Source organism: Vicugna pacos, chromosome 4 (assembly GCF_048564905.1).
Source record: "Vicugna pacos chromosome 4, VicPac4, whole genome shotgun sequence".
NCBI lineage: Eukaryota > Metazoa > Chordata > Mammalia > Artiodactyla > Camelidae > Vicugna > Vicugna pacos.
Window position 1 is genome coordinate 535056 of NC_132990.1, and position 21180 is coordinate 556235.

The window sequence follows — 21180 nt, forward strand, 5'->3', positions numbered from 1 at the left end:
CTGGGAAAGGCAGCGGCATGGGGGCCTCGGCATTAAGGGGGAGAATACCTCAGCCACGCCAGCGACCTGAACAGAAAATCAGGGGACAGAATATCAGTCAGTATAAAAAGTCTTTATGTAAAAAAAACACAATAAAAGATACCAGCCAGCTAGCAGAAAGGACTGGGCACTGCCTTCAGCCTTCATTTACTCCAGAAATAAGTTCTATCGCAAATGTAGCTAGCTCCCGGTAGTAGGGGAGGCTACCCTGGGAAGAGGAGCTGGACTCGGGCCGGGACTGTGAGATCTCTCTCGCCTGCCTTCCTTCTCGAGCCTCCGTTCATAAAGCAGGTGTGGAGCGGAAGGCACTGCAGCTCTGCCACTGAGGCTGTGAGACAGGCCGGGAGGAGGCTGAGGCGAGGACAGAATTAACTCTGGGCCCACCCCCAAACTGCCCTCAAACCAAAAAGCCTGCCTTGTGACGCCCACTTGCAGTGTCTGACATATGGAGAAGAGGACCACATGAGGGCCACAGGGTCTTCAGCTTTGAAGATGAGGCAGCTGGAGACGAGGCAGGGGGGGCCGGCCTGGGATTCTCTCAGTGATGCCAGCTTTCAGCAGGGCATTGTGATCTCTAATCAGAAAGATGAAGAGGCGGGAGGGCATGGCCTTGGCTACCAGTCGTCTTGTTGTTCTATGTGGAAGGCCAGGGCTGCAGCGAGCTAGCGGACCATGGCTCCCGAGGGGCTCACTAGGTCCTGGGGAAGGCTCTCTCGGGCCTCCTGCATGCGGCGCCGGGCTCGACGGAAGGCCTCTGTGAGGGAAGCAGACACAGGAGTCAGCTGCCATGGTGGCGGGAAATGGGCCCATGTGGATGCTGGGTGGCTGGCTGGGGGAGGGGGAGCCTACCCAGCACATTGTGAATGGAACTCTGCTGGCTGAAACCCTCCAGACGGTCCAACACACTCCGCATCCTCTTCCGCAGGGAACTTGACTCCATGAAGGCCCTGCAGGGGAGCCCGCCACATGGCCATGGCTGCTCTCCAGCCCTTGGGATGAAGAGCCCCAAGGCAGAGGGCCAGGGCCACTCACCTGGACTGCTGCAGACAGTGTAGGCGGAAGGTGACACTGCCCGTGGTCTCCGTGCAGAGTCCAAAGCGGCTCAGACGCTCCCCCTGCGGCATCCAGTTAGCGTCAGGTTTCTGTTGGCTTCTAGACCCCAGGCACCATGCTGGCCTCACTCCCATTCTTATTCCCATTCTTGGGGAGAACAGTTCTGTTGGGGAAACTTCATTCCAACACCCAGACTCCATCACCTCAAGGCTAACATTGGGCTCCCAACTGTAAATCAGGGCACATTCCAACCTCCGTTGAGTACCAGCAGTCTTGTAAGCTGCCTGCCAACCCTCTGATTCTGGAAGCCTCAAGGATGGGCTGGAAGGAGGCGCTGGCTATTCTGACAGGGACCAGGGGAGATCTCTAAGTGCACTGTTTTCCACAGCTCTCCTAGGACAGCGTGTGGATGTCTGTACCTAGTTTAAGATACGGTCAAGACTTCCAGCTGAAGACACAGGAAGGAAGGGACTAAGCAATAATGAAGCAATGGGCAAGAGGCCTTAACCCCGGTTCCACCTTTTCCAGAAGAAACAGGGACATAAGTTCCCAGCATGAAGTCTCCCCAGAGACAAAAGTCACCTTGAAGGTTCCTGGTATCCGCACGTAGGAAAGGTCCTCCAGCTCCAGAGAGCCGCCAATGAAAAACCTCCTCAGCTCAGCCACGGTGCCGAGCTCCAGGGGCCTCCACGTGGAGACTCTCAGGGTGTGTGCGCCTGTGCGGGAAGAGGAGAATGGGGCCGCGGCGGGGACGGGCACGTGGCCCCTTGCTGACTCCCCAGCAACGACACGGGCCTCGCCACCAGTAAAACATCTGGCCTGGTGACGACCTGGCCTCTGGTGAAGGTCATCATGGTGGTTTAGGGTCCCCATTTGGAAATCAATCAGAATTCCAGTTTCTGCTCTGCCAGCTATTACCTGTGCACCAGGACAAGTTTCTCGACCTCTCTGAACCCGTCTCCTCATCTAGCAAAATGGAAATAATAGCAACACCGACGCCTCACCAAGTGGTGGGGAGAATGAAACGAGAAGCACTTAGCACAATGCCTGGCGCACAACAGAGGCAGGGCTGTTACTTCAGAAAGGCTTCCGATCTACTCAATACACACCCACCAGTAGCCCACTTCCCATGCAGTGCCCCCCTCAAGGCCAGGAGTCAAATCAAGAGTTGCTGGGAGCGGAGACCAGAGCTGCTCAACTTCTCAGGCAGCTGTCCCTTCACCCGGCTGTCTCTAACGGAGAAGGGGAATCTCCCCCAAAGGAGCAAGGAATTGTGCAAGTTAAGTGCTTCCAATTCCCAATCATCCCTACTTCTCACGAGAAGCGGCCAAATCTTCTGAAGTGCTAGTCTTGTTTCTGGGAGCGAGAGCACATAGGCCACATGGAGGGCAGGGACAAGAGGTCACCTGGGGTGGCAGGCAGCACCACAGCCCCGTAGCCTTCCACGCGATACCTCTGCCAGAAGTCGAGTGAGCGGACCTCACAGTAGAGCACAGGCCACTCCGGGAGGGCACCTGCATGAGTAGGAGCAGCAGCCAGGTCACAGGAGGCCTCCCCGGGAGACGGCCTGGCCTGCGGAGACCCACGGCCAGGGACCTGCCAGGCCACTCACCAGCAGATTCATCCTCATGGAAGAAGGAGGCCTCAAATGTGAATGGGTAGGAGAAGTAAGCCACCTTATCCTAAAAGAGAGGAGTATTATTTTATTCTCAGTGTCATGGGGTGGACAGGCCCTCACTGGGAATTTGTTTTCCCTGTGGCCAATGACAAGGTCACCCCCACAAGGGGAAAAGATAAACTATCACCCCAGGTAGGAAGTAAGAGGCTGAGAAGTGAAAGGACACCCAAATCCAAGCTGTGACCATTTTCAAAAAGGTAGAGAGGACCCTGGACGAGGCAGCCCTGCAGAGCCCACAGCGAAGGGCCAGACCCAACAGTGGAACCTTCCCCAGGCTGTCAGCCTGATGCTCGTCAGATGCCATCCCAGGAGTCCTGCTCCTCCCAGGCACCCCCCCTCCTTACCATACCATTCCCAGGGACTTGGTGGCACAGGTCTGTGTGATTCCTGAGAGCTGCTGGAACGCTGGGCTCGACCAATCTGAAAGCAAAAGACCACACGTAGTAAGTTTACCTGGGAGGAGAGCAAGGAGTTGAGAAAAAGACAAAGTTCCGTTATCCATTCATTCTCGCAACAAATCCTCCATTTAGCACGTACTGCGTGTCTGCTATGTGCTATGACCAGTCACCGGGGACATCTTGGTGACCAGAAAGAAAAGCTTCCTATCTCTCATGATGCTAATGTTCTAGTTGGGGGTGGAGGAGAGGTGGTGCAGACAACAAACCAACCAATAAGAGACTATTAGGTGGTAATAAATGCTAAACTAAAAATAAAACAGGGTGAAGGAGTGACTGAGTGACTTGGATGCTCATTTAGACCACGTAGGGAGGGAACACCACTCAGAGAGGACACTTAGGCTGAGGCCTAAACTCAAGCAGAACCAGTCATGCAAAGATATGACACAAAAGGTTTCAGACAAAGGAAATGGTTCTGAAAAGGCCACAGATGGGCATTCAAGAATAGAAAGAAAGCATGACCAGAATGTTGTAAGGGAGAGAGAGGCAGGGGCCAGCTCCTTCAGGGAATGGAGTTTGGATTTTGCTTTAAGTGAGAAGGGAAGCTGTTGGGGTTTTAAGTTCAAGAGAGACAACTGGTTTGCATTTTTAAAGGCTCAATGTGGCAATGATATATGCGGCAAATGAACTGTTCCTCTCGGGAGCAAGACAGGAAGCAAGAGGGTAAGTTAGAAACTAAATGCTTTGGCCTAAGCAAGAGATGCTTGGTGGCTTGGTCCAGGATGCTCGAGAAGACAGATGATTCAGGACATCTTCTGGAGACAGAACTGACAGGAACTGGAGGTAGAGTGACCGGATGCAGGCAGCCAGAGAAAGTGAGGAATCAAGGATGCTTCCTAGGTTTCTGGCATCAGCTACTACGCAGATGACAACGCCATTCTGCTAAGTGGGGGAAGACAATGAGGGCGGGTTTGAGGCAAGAGGAGGAATTAAGAGTTCTCTTGGTCATGTTAAGCAGAAATGACAAAGAAGTAATTGTACAGGAGTCTAGAGTTCAGGGGAGAGGCTAAGGCTACAGAGAATCCTGGTGTCTGAGACATACAAGCAGTATTGAAGCCATGGGATGGATGAAGCCATCTAGAAAGACCTAGAAAGACTGTAGAGAGAGAGAGTAATAGAAGGCCAGGCCCGGCCTTGGATACACTAATAATTCTAGATCAACAGAAGATGAGAAAACAGCCAAGGAGGCCTCTGAGCCACCAATGAAAGGAGGAGCATGGAGCCAGAAGCCAAGAGGAGGGTTCCAAAGAGGAAAGTGGGCTGTGGCAAATGCTTTTGAGAGACAAGCAGGGTGAAAGCAGACGTCACCACAGGATTCATATCTTGGAAGTGATCTATGACCCTGAAAAGAACAGCGACAATTTTAGTGGAGGAGTGGGGAAGGGAGCCTGACTGAATGCCTCTGGAAAACTGTCAGAATGCGTACAAAAAGAGAGACTTAGGAACATTACTTACTAGTAGTTGGCAGTTCCACAAAGAAGTGCACGTAGAGATTGTCATACTCATAGCCTTGGGCTGAAACTAAGAAAACAGGAAACGGTTTCAGCTTATTTTCCTATCACCCTTAGCACCCGACCCAGTCCTGAAGGGCCCACACACTTGGAAAAATAAGTTCCTCGAGAGCCAGGAACTCTGTCTCCAGGAAGGACTCACACCTGAGCCTCCCAAGTGCTGCGGACAACCCAAGGCGTCCACTGGGGTGGGGCGGCTCACTCCACAGCTCCATCCCGCCCCGGCCGAGCATCAAGGGATCTCCGTCTGGTAAGACACTTACCTACCTCTCCATTTACAAAAAGCCGCAGAGCACCAGGGACAGTCTGAGGCAGAGAGAAGTGGGAACAGGTCAGGAGGTCTGAGGGCACCGGCACCCCTCCTCCAGCCTGCGGGAAAACCCCCGGGAGACCTGACGCTGGACGTCAGACCCACGTGTATGACTGTCACACCTCCGCCCTACCAGCCACTTCTCCACAGATCTGTTCCCTCCATTTCTAAAACATGTAACACAGTGGGGAAAGGACCTAATTTAAATGGTGGGGAGGGCAACAAAGTATGAATATTTTCAAGAAGAGCCAAGAGAAGCATCCACAGCTGCCTTTTGCCGTATAGTGAGAACTAGAGAGCCCTGCTCCCCGTAAAGGGCTGCGGTCCAGGAACTAGGCAGTTTCCTTTTCTCATCACTTGTGTATCTATCTTATCCAGCTTTTTAACACCGCACATCTGATGTTAATGCAATGTAAAAAATAATGAAAGTTCATCTGTTAGAGAGAGAGAGGGAGACCACTGGGTAATTTCATCCTTGTTTCCAGATCTAGAAATGGAACTCTTGCAGTAAGACACAGAGTAGGACCACAGAATAACTAACTCACACTATTCTGTTTTGTTTTTTAAGAGCCAAACTATTTGACAAACAAAAATGACAGCCCATCTCTCCGGGGCACTTAGGAAGAATGGCGACATGAAGAGTAAGGAAGACATTTTTCCTTCCTATATTTATAAAATTAATTATAAAGTAATAAATAAATACACTGCCACTGATAAGAACTCAAAAGTATCTAAGTTTAGAGAATAAAAAGTAAACATTCCTAATTTAACCCTCTCACCACACAACAGCCATCTGCCATCTTCCAACCCGCCCACTCCCCAGAGAAAGTCGCCCATAGTGTGTGTCCCCTTTGGGACCTTCTTCTACAGGTTAACAGTTCTAGATCAACATGCAATGTTTTTAAAACATAACAAGGATTATACTCCACATGCTAATTTTCACTTCCTTTTTACACTGAGGAGTATGTCTTGGGGGCCTTGAGGAGAAGACGACACTCAGGGATGGTCAGAACACTCCAGCTGAACACACCCGCCGGCGGGGCTGGGGCTACAGGACGCCGGGCTCCTCACCGTCTCAAAGTCGCTGCCCACGAGGCTGCTGAGGTACTCCTTGTGGCGGCCATACAGCTGAGGAGACAAACCAAACCAGAACTTGAGAGGTGACCCCAGCCAGACCGGGGTTCAGTTCCAAATGGGAGGGAGACAAGCAGCAGGAGTGGGAACTGCCACCAAGAGCCGGAGGCCTGAGCATCCCAGCCGCTGCCAGCTTCGTCTCAGTGAGGCCCGGAGGGTGCGGAGTCCGCGGGTCTGGGACCAGCCTGGCTCTCGCACTTACGTGACCTTGGGCAGAACGCTTAGCTGCTTCTCAGTCTCCATTTCCTCATTTATAAAATGGTAACAATAAAAGTATTCACCGCAGAGGGCTGTGGTACAGTCTAAATAAACTAAAGCATCTGAAGGGCCTTGCGTGGAGCATGGTAAATGCTCAAGTAAATGGTCATTATTATGATGATCTTACAACAGGATCAAAAGCGTGTATGTGAGATGTCAGCGGCGATTCCTAAGTCAGGAGGGGCCGTTAAGAGCGAGACCTCGCAGCTGCAGACCTCAGCCTTGGACGTGGCCTCACTCCCTGCTCTCTGGTACTTGGGACGAACCAGCTCTTACGTCCTTGAACACACGCTGCTCCCGCTCCTCCTCCTCAGGCTGTGCGAGGGATGACACGTTGTCAATCGTATACTTCCACAGCTCCGGCTTCTCCCCCTCTGTCTCAATTCTGTAAAGTCGAAGCCACAAAAGGGCTAACTCTGATGACAGGAGATGGGGCCCTGCAGACCCAGCCCGGGGATGAGCCGAGTTGCGGTTCTGTTACTCTAAGACAGAAGAGGTCAGCCCGGAGGAAAAGCCCTGGCCAAGCCCATTGCGCCCCGTCTGGGTCAGTCCCTGCGTGCAGCAGCGCAGAGAATTATTTTCACTGAACTACACTGCTGAAGTCATCACTTTCAAATCAGTGTAGCTGCACATTTTCTGAGAACAGGATGCCCAGTGTCCTAAGGGTCTATGGCCTGGAAGAGAATATGAACCCCCGGCCGGGAATTTAAGAGTTAGAACAGACGAAGGGCTTTCTGAGACTCTCCTCAACCAGGGGCAAGAAGGGAAGACAAGGAAAGGAGTGCCGGTGTCCACTGTCCCCTTCCTCCTCTCCTCACCTGTAGGGTCCTTTGAGGCCAGTGAAGTCAGGTTTTACTGTGATCACACCATTGCTGTCCACCTTCAGAGTACAGAGGACGTGTTCATACTTCTTATAGCCAAGCCTAGAAACCAGGGAATCCACACCAGGGTTCAAGGTCACTGGTCCCACCTCCAGGGAAAGAGGAAGAGGTATGCAGCCCACGTCAGAGAGGACAGAGGCTGTAGTGAGAACTGTCATGGCAAAATACTTTCTTCCAAAGAGAAAAAAGAAGAAAACAGTCCCTCCCTCCCACATACCTGGGATGACTACAACAGGGGGTGGCGGGTAGGGAAAGGAGGAAGGATGAGGGTCTGAGCCGGGCCACGAGGGGCTGCACTCACTTTCCATAGGGCCCCAGGTCTGCCATGATGTACATCGTCTGAAGAGGGGTGTTGATGACATGATTGTTCCTCACAAACTCTTCTGAGGGCTCCCAGGTGACGATTCGTGACTTAAGGATGCCACCCTCCCTGGGAGACACCACAGGAAGGGTCACTCCCCTGGCCCCCCAAGAAGAGCCTGAAGGAGGAACATAGGGGAGCACACCAGGGTGGGGGCCTCCGCAGAATGGGACACTTGAGTCAGCAGGCAGACAGAACACTGGCCTGGAAGGACCACAAAGGCCCCCCAGCCGCCATCCACACTGGTACTCACATCCCTCGCCTGTCTTGCCGGCGCCGCCTGACATTTGCCATTCGCTTGACCAGGAAGGATGGCATCTCACTGGCTGCGGTGGTCATTTTCTGACAGTGCTGGGAAAACAGGGCAGCCCTGTGTAAGCCATCTGGTCAGGGCCACATGGGACCAAGCACCTGGAGGGAAGTCCTCTTTCTGAAACCTCACCCGAGACCTGACCCTAAGAGGCACAGCCACCTCACAGTTACACATGTTAATGGAGGGGACAACCCAAAGGAGAGTCCAACCAAGCCTTGGTTTGCCCTAAGATTTCAGCAGCATCCTACCCTTCAGAAATGAATTTATTTGTGCTAATATTAAAATGAGCCTGCAGTCTCTAAGCACATACCACCAAAAAGTTGGGTGAGTCTGCCTGCTAGACGTTGACATTCACTAGGTAGCTGGAAGATGCCACATGTAATACAAGTGTTCTGTACAGAATCCGCACATGGGTAATGAACACTTCACTGTAATTTTCTTTACCAAAATAGACAACCCAAACTTTGTATCTACCAACCCACAGCTTTCCTAATAAAAGCATCAACCTTTCAAAAACGTTCACCTAACACCTGCTCCTTGCAGAAATCTACAAGGTCACAGACAAAAATCAGAAAATACACGCTCTACTCTCCCTCAAGGAGTTTGAAATCTCACTAAAAAGAATACATCATGCAGTGACTGAAGAAAAGGTAAAACTGAAGTCCCCGAGGGCATGTTGTCACAGGCAAAATGAGGACATAAGCCATTCCCTGTGTTGTACTGAATTCCTCTTAAAACTCATATATATTCAGTTTTGGCTGAATCCATGTTGAATTTGATCTATATGGTTCTAGACTCCACCCACCTGTCTGATCTCATGATGCATGGAGGAAAAGCCCAGTGGCTGTTTCTCCCAATTTACAGTCTGCAAGTCTAGCATTAGAGATACTGCCACATTTCTATGGACACTTTAAATGATCTCCAGGACCCTTTTGGGCAAGTGGCTTGACAGGGAAGTCCCCACTGCAAGCTCATCTCACCACGATGCCATGTACCTCCGGCAGGCAGCCATACACGAAAGGCTGAGTTTGGCAGGAGACCCGCCACCATCTCCCTGCCAAATGGTCTCTCGTGACTCAGAGTCTCAAACTTGCCTTAAACAGAGGGGAAAAGTCCCTTTCTGAGATGAGTTTCTTGGCCCAACTGTGCTTTGTACAAACACAATCTTTGTCTGTTTCGCTCTTGTGGGTTTTAAGAAGCAGCTGCTGAATTGTGGTGAAAAATTAAAAATAAAATAAAATAAAAATAGAGACACTGCTGGCTCCCCCAGTCCCTCCAGCAGGTGGAGCAGGGAGCTGCAGCCACAGCACCTGCGGACTGTGCCCACCTACTCTGGCCTGGCTGCCAGCGGCACACCGTGGCTCCTAGACAGGCTGTCCATCTCCCCTGAACAGGCTTCTGTCTTAACAGACAGTGGGGCCAGAAAGCTAGGGAAGGCAAAGGTGAAGGGAGCTATGGGACTTGGGAAAAGAACAATACCTCCTCCAAGTTGGTGAATCTGTCAGAGTCAGTGTAAGTAAAGATTCGTCGGTTCTTCCTGCCATCCAAATCCTCCAGCTTCAGAATCTCTTGACGGTACTGATGATCCAAAGGACTCTGGCAGGCTGCTTCATTTTGATACAGATCTACTTCAAACTGAGGTCACAAGGAAACAGAGATCTACTAAGAATAGGTCAAATTTTTTTCCTGTAACTGGTCAAATCAGCTCTATAGAGATGATGCAATCCAACACGTTTTCACAACCAACTCTCATTTGTCTAAACTAATGGAGGACAGGGGATCCAAAGGAGATTAGAGCTAAAAGGAACCAGAGTGATAGTCTAATTCAACTCTACTGTTACAGAATTGACATAGCAAAACAGTAATTCTTTCTGTGGCCCAGAGGTGGAAAGTGCCTTAGCCAGGATCACAAAACTGGGTAGTGGCAGGCATGATGTTACACTGACCCCGTGAATACAGCAGTGGGAAGTATAAAACTGCTACAACCTTCTGGAAATCAGTTTGGCGATATGGATCAAGAATCTTTCCCAGCTACCAGCCAGGTGGGAGGTGGACCAGGTGGAGGTAGACTGAGCAGACAAGTGGCACTGGCTCACCTGGCTAAAGAGCTTCTCTTGCCACCCAATCACAGCCTCCTCCTCTTCATCTTCATCTGGGCGGTGTCCACCTCCAAAGACAACAGAGAGTCAATTGTTTGAGCCAAACCAGCACCACTTCTTGCTCTGTAGTTGGTTATAACCAAAGTCCCTGCTCTTACATTTGCCACAAAACCTGTTGGAACTCACTGGTTTATTAAGCACTCACCCTAGACTCACTCTAGAGATGCTGTGGATATGTGTAGAAGCCAAGATTAGGACCTAAGAAGTCTTAATCACTAATCTGGATAAATGGAAGTCATGCCTTCCAGGAATTATTTATTCTAACTCAGTGTGAGGCACTGAAATTTAGAAATAGGCTGAATGGCTCTTCCTCAATCCCAACTGTCAATATTTGCTAGAAAAAAAACTGTGGTGTTTTTATCTTTACTATTCCTGAAACCATATATCTAGAATCAAACACTGTAACCTTAAGAGACTAAGTATTAGTAAAGAAAAGGAAAGTCGAATAACTTTTATTTTAAATCTTGTCTGCAGTTAGTATTTATTCTTTTCAGATTGTACATTCATATCCTTCGCCCATTTTCTTTTTTTTTTTTTAATGGAGGTACTGGGAGTCAAACCCAGGATCTCATACATGCTAAGCATGGGCTCTACCCTCCCTGCAAAGAACAGATTTTTTTTAAAGAACCAAATCTAATCTCCTGGCTGGGTATGCCTTTTTCAAAGATACATGCTTCACAACCCACCAGCTCACACTCATGCTCAGAAACATTTTTGAACAGACAACAAAAGCAGAGAGAGCAGTGACCTAACACAAACACAATGTCCTCTCTTGCTCACTTTTCTGGCTTCCCAGGTAAGGAAAACTGCAAGAGTAAAAATGATGTTCATATATACATTTCCCAAGCAGACCCCCATTTGTAAATTGTTTTGAAAAGGGTTTGTAAGTATATTTCAAGCCTGGAGCATTCTTTCTTAGAAAAAAAAAAAATGCCACAAATGGTATTTAGGTTGACAGGCAAATTTATAACATATCTAAAGTATGGTATTTGCTATTTCACTACATTTGACCACAATTCAGATCAGTATCTTGATGGCAGGAATTACGCTTATTCAATTTTTATGCAACATAATGTAGTTTAAACTGCCTGGGATCAAATCCTGGCTTCAACACTTACCAGCCATGTGACCTTGGACAAGAAACTCAACCTCTTTATGCCTTTCCTCAGACTACAGACCTGGGTCTACTTTGTCTTAAGAGGTAACCTCACCCTAGGCCCTTCCCCAGATCCCCAAGGGGCCACATCACCACCATACACCCACTGGCGGTTGGGGGAGGCCTAAAAGTGGCCAAGTCTATGAGGTCCTTTCCGGGCTGGGCAGCAGGCTGGTAATGGAGGTAGTTGCTTAATGTGATTCTTTGCAGGTGACCTCTGCCAGGAAAAGAGAAGCCCAAAATACCCGTTACAAGACACACAACCAGGAGATAAACACAGAGCAAAAACGGGGGAAACAAAACACAGTAGAGGGGAGGGCCTAGGCAACAGAGAGGGAGGTGAGTGGGGCACGGGGTCCTAAGGAGAAGAGTAAGGATGAGAAAGTACACTGGGGACACAGGGCTCCGAGGAATGTGGGAAAGGAAAGGTCCTGAAAGGGTGGGTCTGGATGCTGTGAGTTGAAGAGGGTTCCGGGTGGTGAGGGAGACGCGGGGAGACCGGGCAGAGGTCAGGATTGCAAACGGAAGTAGGGGCCCTGAACAACCGAGAACTGTAGTTCAGGTTCCAACTATCTGAGAGCATAAAAGCACGGAGCTCTGAGGCAACGCGACTACCGGAGGCGGAGGTTGCGCACGGGGTCCCGGGAGCGATACACGGCCTCTCCGGTGTCTGTGCTCCAGGCGGCCTCCGCCGTGACAGCTGCGCCGCGCCGCGCCGGGGCCGGAAAGCGCGTCGCCCCAGTCCCCCTGGCAACGGGGGCGCTGGGTTCGGGAGGCGGCGGAGGCGCTGCGCGCGCAACTCGCGGTTCCCCACGCGCCGCCGCAGCCGCCTGCCCAGCGCGGGCGCAACCCGGGCGGAGCCCCGTTATGCGCTCAAGCCGGGGTCCTTTTGGGGTCACCGCTTAGAACGTGTGCGAACGAAGCGCGCTTATACCCAAGGCCAGGCTTGATGCACTTTACAAACGAGGAAACTAAAGCAGAACCATCGGCCCCTTTTACAGAGATTCAGACAGAAATGGTGATGGAGCCCAAACCCAAGTGTCCTGAGTTCTCAGCTACTAGTTTTTCTGCCACACGACTCGGCCTTCCACTGAATGCTGGGAAACTTTGGCCTGTAAATCAGTGGACGTGACTCACAGAATGTACCCATTCTTCCCCCCTCACCAGGGGAGGTGATGACAATTACTCAGACATGAAGATACATTCTTGGAAGAAAACGAAAATGTCAGGAGATTTAATAATCCTTGTGTTGGCATTCACTGAATCAGAGAAAGAAAAAACAAGGAAGCTAACAGTAAGGAAGGAAAATGTGCTATTATTGCACTGGTTTTTCCCCTGCGTGTGTTATTTCCGGATTTTTAAGCCACCTTAGATGGCCACCTAAGCCACCTCAGGAATAGCCAACAAAATGCCATTCCGAAGACGTGCTTCATTGGCCTGTCAAAGGCAGGACACACTGTAACCTCGAGTCTGGCTCTCTGGCACCTTGGGGATGTCAACAGTTACCAGCCTTTGACATTTACTGCTCCTCCAACAGAGTAAGCAATTGTCCCCTGAACTCAAGAATATAATGTCAGTTTGATTATATGGCGTTGGGAGCCCTAAGCAACAATGCTACTGTTGTTTAACACCAAGGACTCACCATAACAATAACCCTATTTATTTAAGATCTTCTACAGCCTGGGCACTCTGTTTCCATTGTCCCCAGTCCTCCTAGAAACCCTTTAAGTAAGTATTGTGTTCTTTTGGTTTGGTTTGGTTTGGGTTTGGTTTTTTTTTTAAGATTTTATCTTTTTTTATAGTCAGTTTACAATGTATCAATTTCTGATGTACAGCATAATATTTCAGTCATACATATACATACATGTATTCATTTTCATTATAGGTTACTGCAAGATACTGAATATAGTTTCCTATGCTATACAGAAGAAACTTGTTTATCTATTTTATATATAGTAGTTAGTATTTGTAAATCTCAAACTCCCAATTTATCTCTTCTCACCCCCTTTCCCCCTTGCTAACCATAAGTTTATTTATTATGTCTGTGAGTCTGTTTCTGTTTTGTAGATAAGTTCATTTGTGTCTTCTTTTTTTCTTTTCTTTTTAGATTCCACATAGAGTGGTATCATATGGTATTTTTCTTTCTCTTTCTGGCTTACTTCACTTAGAATGACAATCTCCAGGTCCATCCATGTTGCGGCAAGTGACATTATTTTATTCTTTTTTATGGCTGAGTAGAATTCCATCGTATAAATATACCATGACTTCTTTATCCAGTCATCTGTTAATGGACATTTAGTTTATTTCCATATCTTGGCTATTGTATTCAGTGCTACTATGAACACTGGGGTGCACGTATCTTTTCAAATTAGACTTCTTTCTGGATATATGCCCAGGAGTGGGATTGCTGGGCCATATGGTAAATCTATTTTTAGTTTTTGGAGGAATCTCCATACTGTTTTCCATAATAGTTGCACCAAACTACATTCCTACCAACAGTGTAAAGGGTTCCCTTTTCTCCACAGCCTCTCCAGCATTTATTGTTTGTGGACTTTTGAATGATGGCCATTCTGACTGGTGTGAGGTGATATCTCATTGTAGTTTTGATTTGCATTTCTTTGATAATTAGTGATATTGAGCATTTTTTCATGTGTCTGTTGTCCGTTTGTATGTCTTCACTCGAGAATTGCTTGTTTAGGTCTTCTGCCCATTTTTGAACTGGGTTGTTTGTTTTTCTGTTATTGAGTTATATGAGTTGTTTGTATATTCTGGAAATTAGGCCCTTGTCAGTCATATCATTTGCACATATTTTCTCCCATTCTGTAGGTTGTCTTTTTGTTTTGCTTATGATTTCCTTTGCTGTGCAAAAGCTTATGTTTAATTAAGTCCATTTGTTTATTTTTGCTTTTATTTCTATTGCCTGGGTAGACTGCCCTAGAAGAACATTGCTGAGATTTATGTCAGAAAATATTTTGCCTGTGTTTTCTTCTAGGAAGTTTATAGTGTCTTGTCTTATGTTTAAGTCTTTAAGCCATTTTGAGTTTATTTTTGTGTATGGTATGAGGGATCCACCAGGTTTTTTTGTGGAATTGACAAGCTGATTCTAAAGTTTACATGGAAATGGAAAAGACTTAGATAGCCAAAAAAAAAAAGTGACAAAGAAAAACAAAGTTGAGGACTTATATTTAATTTCTAGACAATACAAAAATATAATAATCACTAAATTGTTCTATTGGCATAAAAATAGACATATAGATCAATGAGACAGAGAGTCCAAAATATATACAATCGATCTTTGACAGAATTCTAAAAATAATTCAATGGAGAAAGGATAATATTCTCAACAAATATGGTAGAACTTTATATCCATTTGTAAAATACAAAAACAAAAAAATTTAATTCTTTACCTTACACAATTTAGTAAGTTAAAGCAAAATGGATCATAGAGCTAAAAGTAAGAAATACAGCTACAAAACTACCAGACAAAAATACAAGAGAAAATATTTGCTCTGAGTTAGGTAAATATTTTTTTAGATAGGACTCAAAATATACAAAATATCAAAGAAAAAATTAATAAATTACTCTTCATCAAAATGAAAAACTTTTATTCTTAGAGAACACTTGTTAAGAAAAAGACAAGAAACAGACTGGAAAAAAACTTTACAAAACGTATATCTGATAAAGGACTTATATCCAGGAAAAAAAAAAGTACCTTTACAACTTGGTAATCATCAAAAAAACAATCTTACTTTTAAATGGTCAAAAGATTTGAACAGGCACTTCACCAAAGGTACATGATTGGCAATAAGTCTGTGAAAAGATGTTCAACATCATTAGTTATCAATGAAATGCATATTAAAACCATAATAAGATACCACTACACACCTATTCTACCTATTAGAATGCTAAAATTTAATAGGTAGACAATACCAGATGCTGGTGAAGATGTGAAGCAACTCAGACTCGTGAAATTGCTGGTCAGAGTACAAAATAGTACAGCTGCTTTGGAAAAATGGACATTTCTTATAAAGTGAAACATTTACCTACCTTAAGATCTAGCACTCCCACTCTTAATTGTTTACTCAAGAGCAGTAACAACACATGTCCATACAAAGACCCAGACGTAAATATGCATAGCAATTTATTCATACTAGTAAAGATGGGAAGGAGTGCAAACGTCCACCAACATGTAAGTATTTAAACAAATTGTATGATATCGACAATTGTATAATATCTATACAATGGGATACTACTCCACAATAAAAACGAGGTAAATACTGCTACAGAAAACCACTAGGATGAATCTCAAAAATCATTATGCTAAACGGAAGAAAGCAGCTGGACACAGAAGGCTACATACCATGTGGTTTCTTTTATATGACGTTCTAGAAAAAAGGAAAACTATAAAGATGGAACACAGATCAGTGGTCACCTGGGGTTGGATCTGGGAATAGGGTTTGACTATAAAGAGGCAGAATAAGAGAATTTAGGAGGTAAGGGAGCTATCCTGTATGGAACTAGGCATTTATTAAAAATCTACAGAATTGTGGGTCACAATGAGTGGATGTCACTGTATGTAACATTTAAACTATTAACCAAGTTATGAGAAGGACTCAAATTGGAATGCAGGCTATGAAACGGAATCCAACTGTAACTGTGTTACAAAATACTTACATAACCACACCGAAGGGAGTGAGAAAGAAAGGAGCCAACCGAAATAACTCTGGAAAGCAGTGTTTTAATGGAAACTGAAGGCTAAAGACAAAAAACTGTCCACAAACGCCCTACTCAAGTTGGCAAATTTCTTTCTCAAAGGGGTATGAGTTTCAATTCTGAAACCATTTTCTATGTATACTAGGGTTGAACAAATAATAAACTACTGGACATAACAAGAGCCATGTTTCTGACTGTCTGAGAAAGAAATTACAAGCAAGGAAAGGAGGTAAAGGTAAGAATGAACCCTGTGGTGCCTAATCAGAGTTAGCAATAAAACCCCTGGGTATTTTAAAAGATATGTATAAAGACAGAGTCAGACATGAAATACGAATTTTAAGTATGTATGAGTACTACCCATCCACACGGTACCTAGCTCTGCCCACTGACAGAGTCCAGAAGCAGTTACTCTCCAGCAGAAATGAGCATTCCCAGTACCCAGACTTGGTTTCTAAATATCATTCTCCATCAGAAGGAATCAGGGCTCCTTGGAGAAATGATTGATTTCCTGGAAGAAATGGAATGGAACCTCATGGGAACTCATACTGTTGGGCTTGATAGCTTCCATCAGCCAAGGGCAGTCCGGGATGAGCTGTTATGCTCAGCATCTGGTCAAGGGAACCTGGGCAGGGCACTAACAATATCTGCTACAAGTATGCTTTGGAGAGGTTAATCCCAGAAAACTCTGGTGTGGGAGTGTTACTTACGGGCCAGCTTATTCAGGGCACCAAGAGAGTGCGCATCCTCACCTTTCCCCAGCCCCTTCCAGGCAGTGTGTCAACAGGCAGAACAGGTGGGACTGCGCAGGTATTATTACCACATGGACATTACCCGAATCAGAGGAGAATAAAATAGGTCAGCAGGACCCAGAAACTCAGCCTCTGAAACAGTTCATTTGTAAGTCCTAGCCAGATCTCAAATGCCTTTTCTTAAGAAACATGCTCAGCTTTTGACAATTAATTGCTTTATCGTGGGCAGCCCCATTTTCTGTACAGTGCGTCCCAACAAGTTAGCGCAGGTCTTCAGTGGCATGTCAAGACTTGGAGCAACAGGAGTGTTCTAAATGGCAGAACTCTGAGAACGTTGGTTCCTATGGCCTCTCCCCCTTTAAGAAGAGGTTTCAATTTTTGGAAACACAGGGACTTAAAAATTTACCTTCCATGTTTCTCCTCTTGGTGTTCTCCTGGAAATATAAAGAAATTAATCTCTTCAATACATTCTAATAAATGGCAGAACTTTCTGCCAACTCTAAGGTTATTTCAAGTTTAATCTCATTAAAATCCATTGACTTTTCCCAAAGTAGCGATGATCTTTTAAAAGTCTATATTCAAAGACAAACTTATGGTTATCAGAGGGGGAAAGGAGGTGGGGAGGGATAAATTGGGAATTTGGGATTTGTAGATACTACCATTTTTATATTTCAGATGATCAAAAATGTGGAACAGAGATTGACTGCACAACAATGTGAATATACTTAATACTGAACTTAAAATTGTTAAGATGGTAAATTTTATGTTTTGTGTATTTTACCACAATTTTTAAAAAAGAAAAATAACAAAAATGGCAACAAAAATATGGAAACATAGGATAATGACCACCCATTATTGTATCCTGCATCCACCTTGAACATTTCCCTATTAGCTAAGCCAATTTGAGTTGAGTTTTTGGTAACTTGGACCCAGCAAATGCATGCTAAGTGTTGCAGAATTTGGTGCCAGTAAGTAGGAATGCTGTAATGAACAGATCTGAAACTTGATGGAATGGGCCAACCTGGAGAGATAGGGCTTGATCCTGGCTTAGAAAGTTAGCAATCCTCTTTAGGTGGTTGTGAAATAATTGGCTTGTCTGCCTCTTGAAGTTTAATATGCAAAAAATCGCCTGGGGATCTTGTTCAAATGAGGATTCCGATCAGTAGGTCTAGGGAGGGAACTGAGTCTGTACTTCTGACAGGCTCCCAGGTGATGCGAACACTGCTGATCCATGGACCACACTCTGTATAGCAAGGAGTTAAACTGATGTGTCCTGAAAGAGGGTTCATGTACAACGCTTGCTGTTGCATTAGGAGGATGGGGAAATTTCAGGGTGTAGGATTGTCGGCAACTTCTTTTAGCCCATCAGCCCATGGTGATACAGCTTAATTGTATTAAGAAGAGGAACTTCTACATTAGATTTCTTGGAGAATTTTAAAAGACAAAAATAGCAAAGGAAATCCAGGGTTATGTGAACACTGAAACTATCCCACAAAGGGGAATGATCAGAGCTACACTTGTTGGAGCCATGATCTCTTGCTCCAGATGCAGCGATGAGCCAAAAATTCGCAGATCCCTAATCTGAGACTGTAGGCTTCTATTTTATTTTTGTAGATTTTATAAGTTCCAGGAAGGCTGAATCAAAGACAGGTTACACTCTCACACTTTGCAGTCATACAATTAAAAATGTTATTTAAAAAAATTATTGTCAACTCTAAGCTCCACAGAGGCAGAAGTCAGATCTATCTTGAGTCCCAAGACATCTCAGAACATCAGTGCCTGGCACGTACATGATAGACACTTGCTCAATAAGTGAACAATTACCTTTTACTATATTTTTCTGCCCCACTGATCAGTGAGCTTATTAAGAGGAAGAACCAGGCTCGATTTATCTTTGTGTCTTCGGGGCACCCAAACGATTGCTCAATGCAGAATTATTTGAATTGTCCTGGACTGAATTAAATTATCAGGAGTAGCAGTGCCCCAGGCACTGGGCTGGGATTCAGGGGGGAAATTCTAGGCTTTGGCCAGGGGAAGCTAAGAGTGAGGTCATTGACTCAGGGGGCCCAGGTACTTGGATTAAGGTGAGCCTCCTAGAGTTTGCAACCAGAAGGGAAAAGAGAAAACGTGAGTAACTGTCAGCACTGCAGGCTGGTTTTAGGATGTGAGGCTAGGAAACCCTGCTAGGCTATGTTCCGGGAGACAGGCATCACCCCTGGGCAGTAGCCAGGCCCACGGGGACTTCTGAGAAGTGGCAGCATCTAGCCTGAGTGGCCGAGTTCAAGAGAAGAAATCCTGTGTGGGCAGCTGCTGTCCTTAGGCTGGAGACAGTGTTTTGCACATCCACACCACCCCCAGATGGAAAAACGAGAGCTGCCTAGCTTTGCTGGGGAGATAGGGTAGAGCCTACAGTCCCTATGAACTCTTTCTTTCTCCTCATCAGAAGCAGCCCATGGTGGGAGGGACCCGCATCGTCACCAGGACCAACCGGAAGTCCAGCAGCAGAAGCCAAAAAAGAAAAGAAAAGAAAGGAAACTTTCCATTCCTCCCCCCTCCCCCCGAGCCTGTGAAATGCAACCCAGCAGAGAGGACGTGGGTCTTAGGTTTAGCTTCTGGCCTCCTCAGTAACTGGGGATTCAGATGAGGCAGCGAACAGACAGCATGCCTCAAGAACAAGTTTATGCTGAAGTAGCTGCTCATTATTATTATTATTTAAATTGTCCTGGACTGAATTAAATTATCAGGAGTAGCAGTGCCCCAGGCACTGGGCTGGGATTCAGGGGGGAAATTCATGACTAAGAACTCATCTCCATATTCATCGCTTACCCATGAATCATGCTTTCCATGTCTGCATCCATGGTGGCAGTTGGCTGTCACAGCGCCTCGTGATACAGGCTGGCACTATTGTTCCCAGTGGCCAGAGGAGGAAGGCGAGGTTCAGAGACGGAGTGACTGCCTGGGGTCACACATCTACTGAGCAGAGTTGTCGGGACCCAGGGAGATAGATCTTCTGACCTCACTCCAGGCTCACTCTCCACAGCACATGCTACCTAAGCTGGCTGGACGCCTCCCCGGGATAGCTGGAGTAGCTCAGAGAACCCAGAGCACAGGCTAAGCACGGCTCATGGTCCCTGGGGGTGTCCATTTTAGCTTGATGTTAAGTAAATTTAAATTTTTACATCGTAAAACAGACACAGATGAGTTCTGGAGGAGCACACAGAAGTGTGACTTTCCTAAGTTAAAATGTGAGATGTCGAATCTGAGCTGATAATAACGTAACAATATCAGTTCATTAATTGTGACGAATGTACCACGGTGATGTAGAAGGTTAACAACAGTGGAAACTGAGACTGGGTATATGGGAACTCTCTGTACTCCTTTTGCAATAATACTGTAAATCTAAAACTGTTCTTAAATAAAAATTTTATTTTAAAAGGTATGAGCTATCGAAGAAGCTGCAGAGTCTGTTTCCTCCTGGAGTACCTGGTCATACTCCTCTTTTGTTAAAGGCCTATCAGAAGCCATAGTTAAAAAGCGTTACCCATGCCCTATTGTTTGCAGAGTAGAGGGACATTCTATAGAGTCTTGAAAGCCCTGTATTTCCGAAGGGAAGAAAAAGAAAGCAGGACAGTAAAGCCTCTTTCTCTCCCCTCCCCTGGCCTCTGCCCCCTTCTTAGCGCTGTGAGAAGAGTGAGAGGCAAATAACTGCTTTGCCCTCCCCGGGCTCCCAGGAGAGCAGAAGGGCTTCTGTTACAGCACCTCACCCCGTCCAGCCTCCATCACGGTCTCCCAGAGCTGCACCCCCGCCCCAGATCATCTGGGTGGAGCCCCGGGAAGAAGCAGTGAGATCTGCCATTTAGGGTAAGTACCAGAGGGTGCTCCCTGGCACCCAGTGGGCACCACCTACTCGTGCTGGGCTAGCCAGCAGTGGAGCGGGGTGTCTTCTCAGCGACGTCCATGCAGAACTCCAGCCTGCTTCTGGCAAACAGACCTAAGGATGGAACCTCACAAGACTAGGGTGCGTGGGTTCTGTTGCTTCCGAAAGCTTCTTCCGCCATCTGGGAAACAGGCGTTGAAGTTCCCCCTTCAGGCTGGAAAACAGACTTGAGCTGCTGTTTTCACCCAACTGTGAAAGGACCAAGATCCAGATGCTCCTCACCATGTCCTGGCCTGTCTGTTTTTGTACAGCTCAGGATGGACAGTGGGGCTGTACCTTGGGGAAGATGAAAGAGAGAAGAGAAAAATTCAGAAACTATACCCTCTAGCTACACTTTGAACAGCCACAGTATTTCAGTCAAGTCAGAAATGGTTTCCAGAAACAAGTTTTAGAGCTGACGGTCAAGAACTTAGGCTTGAATGATGAAGTTAAGCCAAGGTCACGTTTGCACCAATGTCATCATCTTTATCATC

At 46.6% G+C, this 21180-nt stretch overlaps 1 protein-coding gene and 1 long non-coding RNA gene across 3 annotated transcripts; one reads left to right on the forward strand and one right to left on the reverse strand.

The window, feature by feature from the left end:
* Window positions 1–93: 93 nt before the first annotated feature.
* LOC140695936 (tectonic-like complex member MKS1) lies at window positions 94–12000 on the reverse strand. Of its 2 annotated transcripts, XM_072959048.1 has the most exons (17): window positions 11924–12000; window positions 10090–10160; window positions 9473–9628; window positions 7934–8031; window positions 7621–7749; window positions 7257–7361; window positions 6715–6823; window positions 6118–6174; window positions 5000–5042; window positions 4681–4746; window positions 3120–3190; window positions 2705–2774; window positions 2499–2606; window positions 1675–1808; window positions 1072–1154; window positions 889–986; window positions 94–793 (listed from the first exon to the last, which is right to left on the reverse strand). In XM_072959048.1, the coding sequence occupies exons 4-17, from the start codon at window positions 8017–8019 to the stop codon at window positions 702–704; spliced, it is 1251 nt and encodes a 416-aa protein (XP_072815149.1). In that variant the 5' UTR covers window positions 8020–8031; window positions 9473–9628; window positions 10090–10160; window positions 11924–12000; the 3' UTR covers window positions 94–701. The 2 variants fall into 2 exon arrangements, 1 of the variants encoding a protein (XP_072815149.1); XR_012071784.1 differs by lacking the exons at window positions 94–793; window positions 11924–12000 and having other exon boundaries at window positions 922–986; window positions 1072–1255; window positions 10090–10676.
* A 404-nt stretch (window positions 12001–12404) lies between these two features.
* LOC140695780 (uncharacterized) lies at window positions 12405–19320 on the forward strand. The gene is made up of 3 exons (XR_012071602.1): window positions 12405–13036; window positions 16167–16256; window positions 19214–19320. It is a non-coding gene; the product is annotated as an uncharacterized lncRNA (long non-coding RNA).
* Window positions 19321–21180: the final 1860 nt, after the last annotated feature.

Excerpts from the sequence above, each read along its gene's own strand:
- LOC140695936 (XM_072959048.1), bottom strand. The coding sequence starts at position 8,019 with ATGACCACCGCAGCCAGTGAGATGCCATCCTTCCTGGTCAAGCGAATG. Across the intron at positions 2,775-3,119 it reads CCACCAAGTCCCTGGGAATG|GATAAGGTGGCTTACTTCTC; the intron begins GTATGGTAAGGA and ends CCTCTCTTTTAG. Across the intron at positions 987-1,071 it reads CACTGTCTGCAGCAGTCCAG|GGCCTTCATGGAGTCAAGTT; the intron begins GTGAGTGGCCCT and ends GCTCCCCTGCAG.